The sequence below is a fragment of the Terrapene carolina genome, unplaced genomic scaffold, assembly GCF_002925995.2.
Source record: "Terrapene carolina triunguis isolate 2854851 unplaced genomic scaffold, T_m_triunguis-2.0 Scaffold22, whole genome shotgun sequence".
NCBI classification, from domain to species: Eukaryota; Metazoa; Chordata; order Testudines; family Emydidae; genus Terrapene; species Terrapene triunguis.
In genome coordinates, this window is record NW_020664373.1 from 14,470,390 (window position 1) to 14,482,211 (window position 11,822).

General features: G+C 39.8%; 2 protein-coding genes across 3 annotated transcripts in view; one reads left to right on the forward strand and one right to left on the reverse strand.

Annotated features, from left to right (window-relative positions):
• Positions 1-8,236, forward strand: part of LOC112105115 (connector enhancer of kinase suppressor of ras 2) — a 358,118-nt gene extending 349,882 nt beyond the window's left edge. For both annotated transcript variants that reach the window (XM_024197779.3, XM_024197780.3), the window contains 2 exons: positions 3,390-3,586; positions 5,843-8,236. In XM_024197779.3, the coding sequence (XP_024053547.2) occupies positions 3,390-3,586; positions 5,843-6,058 (413 nt within the window). In that variant the 3' untranslated portion in view covers positions 6,059-8,236. The remainder of the gene's footprint in view (positions 1-3,389; positions 3,587-5,842) is intronic.
• A 1,122-nt stretch (positions 8,237-9,358) lies between these two features.
• LOC112105121 (kelch-like protein 34) lies at positions 9,359-11,365 on the reverse strand. Its single transcript, XM_024197784.2, has one exon. The coding sequence runs from the start codon at positions 11,260-11,262 to the stop codon at positions 9,508-9,510; it is 1,755 nt and encodes a 584-aa protein (XP_024053552.1). The 5' UTR covers positions 11,263-11,365; the 3' UTR covers positions 9,359-9,507.
• Positions 11,366-11,822: the final 457 nt, after the last annotated feature.

Genomic DNA, 11,822 nt, shown 5'->3' on the forward strand with positions numbered 1-11,822 from the left:
CTCTGCAAAGGTATCTGACATCACTAACAAAGGGGCCTAAATGCAGAGCGAATCCTAAATGCTCAGAGCCACCTCACTGGCTCTCTTTTCCTCACTGCTCAATCCTTCACACCAAAGCCCAGCCCTACTCCCAAATGCAGATGACTACCCCAGTCCCTAAGTGATATCAGTGCCTGGATGAAGATAAACTCAAGCAAGATGGAGGTGAGGTATGTGGATAGAGGGGAAATATTTCAAAGAATTGGCTGACACCATACCACTATCCTTTGAGTACATCTGTCTGCCAGTCATCAGGATGGGGTGCAGACGGGGGCCTTCTGGACTCTTCATGGCTGCCAATATCAGGATAGCGTCTGCTACCAAACATACCACTTTCCATCCAGCCAAGATGTTCCCCCCCATCTTAAATCATTGATCTGGTGATAGTGATACCGCAAATGGAAATTCTCTTGCCCAAGTTACCCCTCAGGCCCTTTCACAGATTCATTGATGGCTTCTAGGTTCAGTTACTGCATAATTCTTTATCTTAGCATGAATGTGACAGCCCTGAAGAACTTCAGTTGATGTTGACAGTGGCAGATTGACTATTTAGTAATACAGGCTGATGCAAATACTTCACCTGTGCTTTTTGGAACTGCAGAGTTACAGGTGAATTTAAGGTACTGCTCTTCTTATTCAAAACCCTAAATGGGTTAAGCCTAAACCGTTTCAAGGACTGCCTCTTAATTGCTCATCGGGAACACTGGGATTTTCAGTAACTTGTGAAATGCATGATAGGGTTGAGAGATTTCTTAGTGGCTGGCCCCAGGCCATAGAACACCCTGCCACAAGAGATTAACATGCCATTGAATCTGGACAGCTTCAGGCTAAATTATAAAAACCTCATCTCTTCAGCACAGTTTTCCCATAATAACTACTAACCACCCATGAGGAGAGAGCATGGTCATATGAAACAAAAATTGTTGCTGGAGGAAAGAGACTGGAGAAAGATTCACTTTTTATATAACAAGGGATAAAAGGAAGGGAGAAACAGACAAAATAATCTGCTGTCAGATTTAGCTTTATCCAGATTTCTTTGTAAATCACTCAGATACCATTAAGATAGCACCTTAGAGCACTAGAATGACACATTGGAAGATGCAAACAAACGTGAATACACGGACCATACTAATGTTCCTCTTCATTATAATGTCTCATGGAAATTCTAAAATTGAGGCCTAGCGACATTTCTAAGAAAGCAGAAAAATCAAAACACAAAGGATTTGAGCCAGTGTATTAGGATTCACTTATTTAGTCTTTTACTTTAATTTTAACCATTAACAGTTTTTATAACAGAAAAGAAAAAAAAGATGATGCATCTTGTCATTTTGATTTGTCTTTAAATGTTGCCTACATACATATGTGATTAAATCAGAGACTGTCTCCCAACAGCATATTATATAGTAAGAGGGTCTAGAGGAAAAACATGCAACAACCCAAAGGCTCTTTTCAAAGCCACAACCTCTCTCTCAGTTGAAGAGCTGTAATCCTTCCTCACGTATAGGACGATTAAAACAAAACGTGTGCTTTACAAATTACTATTAGATTAAAGAAATGTATAGAAGAGTCAAAGGACTGCATGTCTTTGAGGATTTCTGCTGATATTAATGATTGTAAAGTGCTTTGAGCATGTAAGGCATTATATAAATGTAAGTATTATTCTGGGAGACAGGTTTTTTTTCTCTCTAGCTTCCCTGTTTGAAACTGACCCAGGTGAGTAGTTACTATACTGTGTGATGTTTGTTTGGCCTCTGTGAAATGAGTAGTTGGTCTCAGTCCAGTTTGTGGTTAGCATGTATCTACCCCCCAGAAAGCTGCTGTCACCATTAGCACCAGTTAGCATCCTTGTCCGTAGTGTTAGTAGAAAAGCTAATGTCTGAGTATACATGGAGACTGAAGCCCCAGTTCAGCAGGGTACTTAAGCATGTGAGTGCTCACATTTAAGGCACTTAACTTGTGTGCTTAAAGTCAGGCATGTGCTTAAGTCTGAATGACCATCTCACTCCGACAAGTGGTTCTTTCAGAAGCTGGTTGAGGAGATGGGCAGGTTAGGTTCGGATGGGAAACCATGCACTACTGACAGGGAAGAAATGAGGCCTCCTCTCTCTAATGCCGTCTTATCTTTTAGTGCTTTCACAGGCAATATTTTTTTAAACAATATGTGCAGGAGAATCAGTGAGGCAAAATTAATAGCTCATCCTTTTTCCCACCCGTTTGTGTCTGGTCTACTTAGGGCTGGTCTACACTGGGGGCGGGGGGATCGATCTAAGATACACAACTTCAGCTATGAGAATAACATAGCTGAAGTCAATGTATCTTAGATCGATTTACCTTGGGTCCTCACTGCGCGGGATCAACGGCCGCGGCTCCCCCATCGACTCCGCTTCCGCCTCTTGCTCTGGTGGAGTTCCAGAGTCGACAAGGAGCAAGTTCGGGGATCGATTTATCGCGTCTAAATGAGACGCGATAAATCAATCCCCGATAGATCGATTACTACCTGCCGATCCGGCGGGTAGTGAAGATGTACTCTTTGTACAGTTCCTAACACAACAGGGCCCCAATTTAAGCTGAACCTCTAGGAATTACTGTAGCGCAAAGTATCAGAGGGGTAGCCGTGTTAGTCTGAATCTGTAAAAAGCAACAGAGGGTCCTGTGGCACCTTTAAGACTAACAGAAGTATTGGGAGCATAAGCTTTCGTGGGTAAGAACCTCACTTCTTCAGATGCAGAAACAGTCTTCCCCCCTCTCCTCCCCCCACAAATCCTAGGGGAAATGCCGCCTCCTGAACTGCAGCACATTTTTACTTTGTTTTTGAGATCCTTTTTGTATCCCCTAAAGGGAAAAAAAACCCCAAGACAATGTTAAACCTCCTTCCCCTGATTATTTTTCCGTCGGATCTCTCACCTGAAGTTCCTTCTCATTTGGTAGGCTGCTCCTCTTGCTCCCATTTCTTGTAATAGCTTATGAATTTACTATTATGGTTAATTGTAATTAGAGTGTCTATTATGACAGTAAACTTATACCCTGTAATCTTTTTTTTCTGCTTTGTAGAAAGCTTTGTATTGTCAAAAGTTTTGCTTTTGTTTCTCTTGAAAAGTACCGTATCTAGAAGTGATTTACGTAAGCAATAATTAGAGAGAAAAATAGCTTTAGGTAGTGTTTGACTTGCAATACTTTTGAGGGGGGGCGGATTTTGGCAGATGTGGAATACTCTCCCTATATGTGAAATGATCCCTTTCTGGGTTTGTTAAAAATACTGCTTTTAGGGAGGCTTTTATGGGTTTTTAATAACCATGTTAATTATACACTGTTCCTTTCTCTTGGGTTTTTTTTTTCCTGGTTTTTTTAAGCTGAAACTGTAGAAGAAAAGCCAGCAGACTCCTTGCAAGATTTGTACAGAGCCTTGGAGCAGGCCAGTCTGTCGCCTTTAGGAGAATACCGGATTTCCACAAAGCTGGAGTACAAGAAGTTTTTTATAAAAAGATGTAGCGATCCAGTAGTCAATGAAAAACTGCACCAACTGCGAATTCTGAAAAGCACTTTAAAGGTGAGATAATAGAGGGTGGGGAAATCCCACCAAAGAGTTGGATCTTATTATATTGTATTCAAAGATTAACTGTACTCAGCTGGAGGGCAGTCTGAATCTTGTGTGTGAAAAGAACAAAAGAGAGACATGGGAAAATGCTGTTCTTAGAGCCGAGAAAAAGCGTCTTGGGGTGGGGGGGAGGAATCCATTTTATTTCTCAATAGATAAAATCTCTGTGAGCTCCTGCCCTACCCAGTTAAACATGATTTGAGCTGAAATTTTCAGAAGAGGTATTAATCCCCCTTTTTTCCCCAAAACATTTTTATTTACTAAGATAAACGTGCTATATCATTACCAGAGAGTAAGCTTAATTAAAGTCAATCGTTTGGAAAGTGGCAGTTTTATTTACAATGTTGCTGCTCTATGATTACTAAGCTTGTCTAGAAAAGAATTGAACATTTGTTTTCTGCCTGAAGGTGGCACAAAGATTTATGACATAAATGGCCGTAATGATACATACAAATATTGTCATAATGGCCCTACATTTAAAACAGAGCATTTGTATTTTGAAGTTTTAACCACCTTGTCTAGCCCCTTGATCATCACAAAGTTATCGCAGTGCATGCTATTCCAGATTACACCAGGGATGTTCCTTTAAAGCACAGCAAGCAATAGATACTCTTATGCTGGATCTTCCTTGAGGCCCAGTTATCTATATTAAATTTAACTTACTACATTTTAAGCCACTAGATACTAAATAAATTGGCCTTTGGTAGCAGCTTTCGTCTCAGAGTGCTTTACAAACATTAATGAATTAAGTCTTTCAAACCCCCTGAGAGGCACTTAAACAGTATTATCTCCATTCAATACGGCCCTGATCCTGCAAAGACTTACACAGAGGCTTAACTTTACTCACTGTGAGTGTCGTCCCATTGAAGGCAATAGCACTACTCAGAGTATGTAAGGTTAAATGTATACATAACACTTTGCAGAATTGGGACCTAGAGGGGGAAAGTAAGGCTTTCAAGTGGCTTTCCCAAAGTCTCACACAGGAAGTCTGGGAAAGTGCCAGAAACAGAACCAAGTGTTTTCTACTTTCTGTCCTGTGCTTTAATCACAAGACTGTCCTTCCTCCTGGAAGGTGTAAACTCACTGACGAGTAGTAAGGAGGTACATAATACCCATGATTTATTAATACAGCACCCGGGAAGCACAGTGCGGTAGTACGAGCACAGGTCTGGAAAGCAGGAGTTCCTATGTTCTAATCTCAGCTTTGCCTTAGTTTGCCTATCTCCAAAATGAATATGCAACTACTCTGGGGAACATTAATAAGCTATTGTTTGCAAAGCACTCTAAACATGAAGATCGCTTTATACATGTTAATAATATTTTAAATGTACTACTTCTTGGTACCAGCCTCAAGTGTATCAGGTCAAAGACAAAACAGGCTGTTTTTTTTTAACTACATCCATCACCCTTACCAAGCCTGTCCACCCGTGCTGCGAATCAGTGTAGACATATCCTTTACGCTGGGAGGAAGTTGCACTGGGCCAGAGTATTGGGCCTACTAGATGTATTTATGATCTTTAATGAAGAGCAGTTATCTAATTAAAACATCCTTGGGGGGAGAGATAGCTCAGTGGTTTGAGCATTGGCCTGCTAAACCCAGGGTTGTGAGTTCAATCCTTGAGGGGGCCACTTAGGGATCTGGGGCAAAATCAGTACTTGGTCCTGCTAGTGAAGACAGGGGGCTGGACTCGATGACCTTTGTGTCCCTTCCATTTCTATGAGATAGGCATATCTCCATATAATATTTATTATTTTTTCACATGTAGTGCTCAGATGCCACAGTGAGGAGCACAGCTGAAAAGCCTCCCTGTACTGATTGATGTCAGGCCATCTGTTTGCATCCCACACACTAACACAGTATTTCTTACGAAATCAAGAAAAGTCAACAGATGGCACTTTACAGTGTGAAACATTTTCTTAGAAACTAAAGCTGCTAATAGTAAATAGCAAGGGATTTGTTTTTACATAACAGATCAAGGGGTAATAAGAAGGGAAACTCTGCAACCCAAGTCATGTCCAACACCCTGACCCATGTATGACATCATTCTTAAGTAGACCCCAAAAGGCTTAAAATCAATGGCTCACTATGCCCCCCTCTTTCTAATGCCTTTGTGTCTTACATGTGCTTGCCCTTTTGTTAAGTTGCTCATCATTTATGAGATACTCTTGCTAGTAATTTATCACTCTCTGTTCTTTTTTCTTTTGTAGGCCAGAGAAGGAGAGGTAGCCATTATAGATAAGGTTCTCGATAATCCAGATTTAACATCTAAAGACTTTCAAGAATGGAAACAAATGTACCTTGATCTCTTCTTGGATATTTGTCAAAACAGTACCCCAAGGGACCCTGTAAATGGCTCTTCTGAAGTAGATGCACTTATAGCCTCTTTAGCACACACCCATTCATACATTGAAACGCATGTATAAGTGTCTTCTTTTTTGTCAATTTGCTACATTCCAATCCTTTACTCAGTGCAAAAGTAGTTTTTCTATCAATATATGGGAGGTCTGGTAAATTATATTTTAATGTTACTAAGCTGTGTGAAGTAAACCTTACATGGTCCATGATCCCATTGTAATGGGAATTTGTATATTTTTATGCTACCAATGCTCAGCTTGTGTTTAGCTTGTGCAAAACAAATGAACATGGTTTTTAATAAATAAAAATATATTTAAAAAAATAAATTTTGGAAGATGACGAGCTTTGAAATGAAAGCTCTAGAGGATCAAGGTTTTGTGACTGAAGGTCAGTTGATCTCTTTAAAAATATAATTTTATACTATATAATTCCAGTGTTGCATTACATTTTTGGAGTTCAGGTATTATTTTGATTATGTGGAAAATAAAACATTTTTTTATATTTAATGAAAAACTCTAGGAATTTTCTTAAGTGACAGACAAAAAGGTAAAGCAGTGATCATCGCTGAGTTTTGATGAAAACAGACAAGAATTAGATAAAGAAATAAGGACAAACAAAAAAAAATCACTGACAAGTTCAAGTATCAAAAGTTCAGGTGTTAACTATCACATGCTTTTTAAAGCTGGTTTGTAAGAGACCTATAATACGGGTTTATCATCAGTGCAAATGAGTTTCTTTTGTTTGTTTGTATTTTTAATTAAGACCAAATTGTATGTTATCCCCCCTTAATTTTATTGTTGATTCTTTATTATTAATAATATGATTGCTTTTGCACTGATGGTATCAGGTTCATGTGCAGCTTTTTGCAATGACAGCAATCAGACTTCAATCGTGCTTGTTAAGGATGTTTAACTCATCCAAAAAAAGTAGCTAAAGAAAAGGATTCCAACTTACTGCTTTCAATCTGAAACACTTTGTCAACTCCCACATGGCAGAGAGGGAGTAAATAGGATTTTTCAGCTAATCTCCTACTTGTTTCCTAACTTGTTAAATTCAACATTGTGTATGCAGGAAAAATGTGATATTAACAAGGTCAAGAATATAATCTGAAAAACTAGTGACAACTAAAAAGCCTCTGTTTTGCTTTTGAAGAGGAACGGATGTCTCCAGCTTCTGTTGAGTTCACAAACCAATTAAAATGTTTTAAACTTACATAAGATTTCAGCTCCATGTGAAACAACCCAGGGAACAGGAGTGAAGCATTTACTTAGACTTGTGCACGTGCCCTGGAATGGGCATGGAGGAGGAAAATCCTGAATCATGTATTTATCCTTTACCAGCTTATTGTTTATGAAAAGTGAACAGAGCATGACAAAATATTTGTGCTGCTTTTTAATGTTTTGCTGCAGAAGTTAAGAGTCATGACATGGTTTGATAATACTCATGGCAAATGGAAAAGCACCCATTAGTAGTCCTTACCATGTGTTGTTCACTGAACCAGCTTTAGACGATTGCCTGTACAGCTCAGTGAATGTACTTAAACTTTAAGAGCTCGGATATTTACTGGTAGTTATCTTTGCTGTTGGGATGAAGGCAAGAAAGGAGGAGTGTCTCTACGTTTATTTGTTTTCAGATTTTTTTTTAATTGCATTTTGGATTGCAAATGTTTTGCAGATTTTGCACAATTGTACAGAGGTGTGGCCTTTCTGCAGCCCATTTGAAATAATTCTAATTCAAGTCAACATGGCTGACGAATCATGTATGAATGTTTGTACGGAATTCTGAATCCAGTGTAATATTTGTATCATTTAGAAGAATCTGTTTGTATAAACTGGACATTTATTTACTGCATGGGTACTGACTTGTATATTAAATTTGTGAGGTTTTGTATATTTCTCATAACAAAAAATGCTTGATCTGAAATGAATTGTACTATTGTTCCAAGCATTTACACTCTTGTTATTGTTTTACTGGACCAAAAGTAAATATATTCATATAAAAATCCTTTATATCTGATGGATGTATATGCACATCACGTAGCTGATTCTTTGTTGAAACTAAGGCAGTTTAGACAATGTAGATCCGTTGCTATGCAACAGCTATTCTGCCTGCACTTTACTTTAGAAAAGTCAGCTTGATTGCTGTAAAAGGTGAAAATTAAACATTACAATTTAAACTAGTCTAGCATGAAAGAGAGGAGAACATTTGTCCCATTCGTTGTGCTGCCTTCTCTTAATAGAATACTAAATGCTCTTGGACAGATATATTTTTACTGTATTAACTTTCAGGCTAGAACGGGAACAGTGCAAGATGAACTAAAATAAATTTAGCTTTTAAATGAATATGAAATTTGTTTTGAGTAAATTAAATCTTTAATCACACTCTGGAATCTAGTCACATAACTGCATTTTACAGTGCCTTAAAATGTCCTCCCAACCCATTCCCTATTACTCTGTCAGTATTGCCAACGTGAAGTGAGGCAATTGCTTTCTCTGGAATAACCAGACATTTAATATAGAATTTCAAAAGAGTCAAGTTAACTTTCTTTCCTTCTTAGTCCTTGATAAAAATCAAGCTTTTATTACTTCATTTCCCACTCATAAATTGGTTCAACAGTTAAAAAGAATTTCACCATCATCTTGATCATCATCTAGCAGGACACAGTATGCAGGATGTACTCACTTAAGTAGCTGGATATAGCAACTATTGTTGCATGTTCCACTGTACCTTATAATAATTATATTCATTCAGAACTAGCTGCCTCAGTTAATGTGTGGTTTTGATACAGCAAATATGTACTGTGCCAGTACAGAGCACACTTTAAAGCCCCACCCTGAAGGGCATGCCATAACAAAAGCTATTTCACAGAAAGGTCGCTTCCCCTCTTGGTTCAGTTCCTATATCAAACAATCAATGGTTTAATATATAACCATAATTAAGGCTACATTTTATCCAATCCCTCTTCTCCATGCAGTAATTTCTTGCTGATTAGCTAAGGCATGCTCACTTAGCTATTTACTCAAATAATACCATCCTCCAAGTGTTACTTATTAAAGCTGTTACAGGCAACAATTTTCTGATCTTTATATACTACACTTTCATTTTGCTTAGCTATAGTATAAAATTCAATACCGCTTACCATCTGGGGAAATGACCTTTAATTAAAAAAAAATAGAGATTACATTTTTAACCCTTGCAAAATCTGCCTTTAGACAGCTATTAAATGCTTCCAAGGAAGTACAGCATTGGAATTCCTCCACATCGTCCTTTCAGGATGTGCTACTTGCCATATCTGCCCTTGGCAAAACCTGCCTTCAGCTATACAAGTCACAGCACATTTTTTCGCATGCTAGGGCCTGATTTCCTGTCCATAAGCACTGTGTGGGGTGTTTACTAAAGCAAAACCTCAACTCTGTTACATTTAGTGCAGTTGCAATTGTCTTTTTTCCTCTGGGGCTGCCCTGCTGTCCTGTTCTTCAGTCGTTGGAAGCATTGACTCAGAAGTTTGGCTCCACTATTATTGGGTGTCCTTAGTTTCTGCCAATTCTGAGAGTTGTAGCACTGCACACTGCAATCCATACCAAGGTAAGGGAAGTTTGCAAATCTCTTCCCAGCAGTCATTGTCTATATCATAACCCACCACATCTTGGGTTGGCACCTCCTGGGAGTCTTGCCATTTCTTTCCCCCAATGAGAAGTGCCGTTTCCTCTACCACAGCCAGACCATAGCAAAATCGGTCATAGACCAATGGCCTTAAGCGAGTCCACTGGTTTGGGGCAGGGTCATACCTTTCTATTTCAGAGAATGGTTCATACAGTCCTAAAAATGTGAAGATGGCCTCTCTGATCGTTGCCATCTGATGTCCAAATCGAGCAATGCTCATGGAGGCTTGCTTTCTCCACTGTCCTTCCAAGCTGCTCAAAGAGAACACATCCTTACTTGTGTTGGTTTGATCTGTGTATTTGCCACCTGAGATGTAGATCGTGTTCTTGCAAACTGTACTGGCATGGCCATGCATCTTGCATGGCAATTCTGTAGCCTTTGTCCATCTGTCTCTGCTAATGTTGTAGACTTCAACAGATGAATGCAGTGATCCGGTCTCGCCTCGCCCACCAATTGCAAAGATCTTGTTATCTAGGATGCAACAAGAAAATTGGCATCTCTTTTCAAGCATTTCTGTGATTTGGGTCCACTTGTTAAATCTTGGGTCATAACGACGGACCTTGTTTGTAACTGACAAACTGGTGCTTTTCATGTCACTTTGCAAATCTGCTGTTTCCCCACCAAGCACATACAGGTAGTTTCCAATCACACACATGCAGTGATTCTGTACTCTGTCCTGCACCTGCGTTAGAGTTCTCCATTTGTGATTGTAAACATCAAAGGCCATCACATCGCTGACCAGTCCCTCATTGGAAGTCCCTCCTCCTAGCAGGATGATGCGTGTTTGCTGGTTTCTCAGGGTGCTATACTTATCCTGCAGGATGGGCTGTTTAAAAACTAGCGAATGGTAGTTTATTGCTTTTATGATCAAGCATTTAATAGGTGTCGTGAGAGACACTTCTGACTGAGTGTAGACTTTTCTCAGATCTTCCACTGGGATGAGACCAAATCTTATATGTTCTAATAGGTTGCTTCTGTGAATCAACCTGGATTTATCATGCTTCAGCCAGATGAGCACTAGATTCAGGAGGCAGGATTCGTTCACCATAGGGACGTCAGGGGATTCTACCACTGCCATCAACGATCTGAAGTTCAGTAAGAGCAGCTCCATGAAATGCAAATCCAAAAGTTTCCAGAGTTTACTGATGATGTATTTTTCTGTCGCCGACAAAGCATCTGGAAGATAGAACTTGGTGGCAATGTTGGCAGAAAAACAGCAATTTTCCAGGGTCAGGTTGTTAACCAAGTACTGATTGCACAGGCCAATAGCCTCAGTCACTTGCAAGTAACTGGCAGCTTCCAGGGTGTCCTCCAGATTCTCAAAAGAAAGGGGCAACCAGGAGGTATAAATGAAATCCAGGACATGCTGGAGACCGGTGGGTGAGATGACTTGTAGGTGAATGACACTGGCTTTGGATTCTTTTGTGTAGCTTTTGAACATAGCTCTGAAATAATCACTGGAGCAGGCCAGCAGGGACTTGTGTGCAGGAAACTCATTTTCCTTCACCTTCAGTAAAATATCACACATCAAGCCTTCGGCTCTAAGCATTTGGTACTGGGAGAGCACAGTACTGCAGTGTGCTTTGCAGTAGGCCAGGAAGTAACTCATGGTGCATAATACGATGCTTTAAGCTAATTTATTAAAATTAATATGCACCGACCAATTAGAACAGTTGCACAAATCAACTTGTAGGTCCCTTTGTAAGAATGCCCATCAGAGCCTCCATCTAGTCAAGAAAAGCCCAACCGAGAAAATCAGGCCCTAGTGGGCTAGCTTAGCACATTTGCAGTGAATTAAACGCATTCATTCAATGAGAAAACAGCTGAACCTAGTATCAGCCTTGGGATGCTTACTTTTCTTGCTTCCATTTCACGCAGAAGGATGGAAAGTCCACAGTTGCGGGGAGCTACTGCTTGGCTGGCCATCATGTGACGGATGTGGGAGCTAGATGACAGTCTTTAGACATGGAATTTTGCGTCGGCTCAGACGTCTCTCTCGCTCCTTCTTTCTCTGCAGGCTAATCAAAGAGCTCGTCTGCGGCTGACAGTGCATGGCGTTGAGCAGAAACAGATGAGGGGGGGAAGTGATGAGAACGTTTGCCGTTGCTTTTTCTGTCTGAGCCTTGTTTGTATTTCAAACTTAGATAAGTTTAGATCTCACTGACCGTG

What these genes read in the sequence shown, in the direction of transcription:
- LOC112105121 (XM_024197784.2), bottom strand. Translation starts at nt 11,262, where the DNA reads ATGAGTTACTTCCTGGCCTACTGCAAAGCACACTGCAGTACTGTGCTC.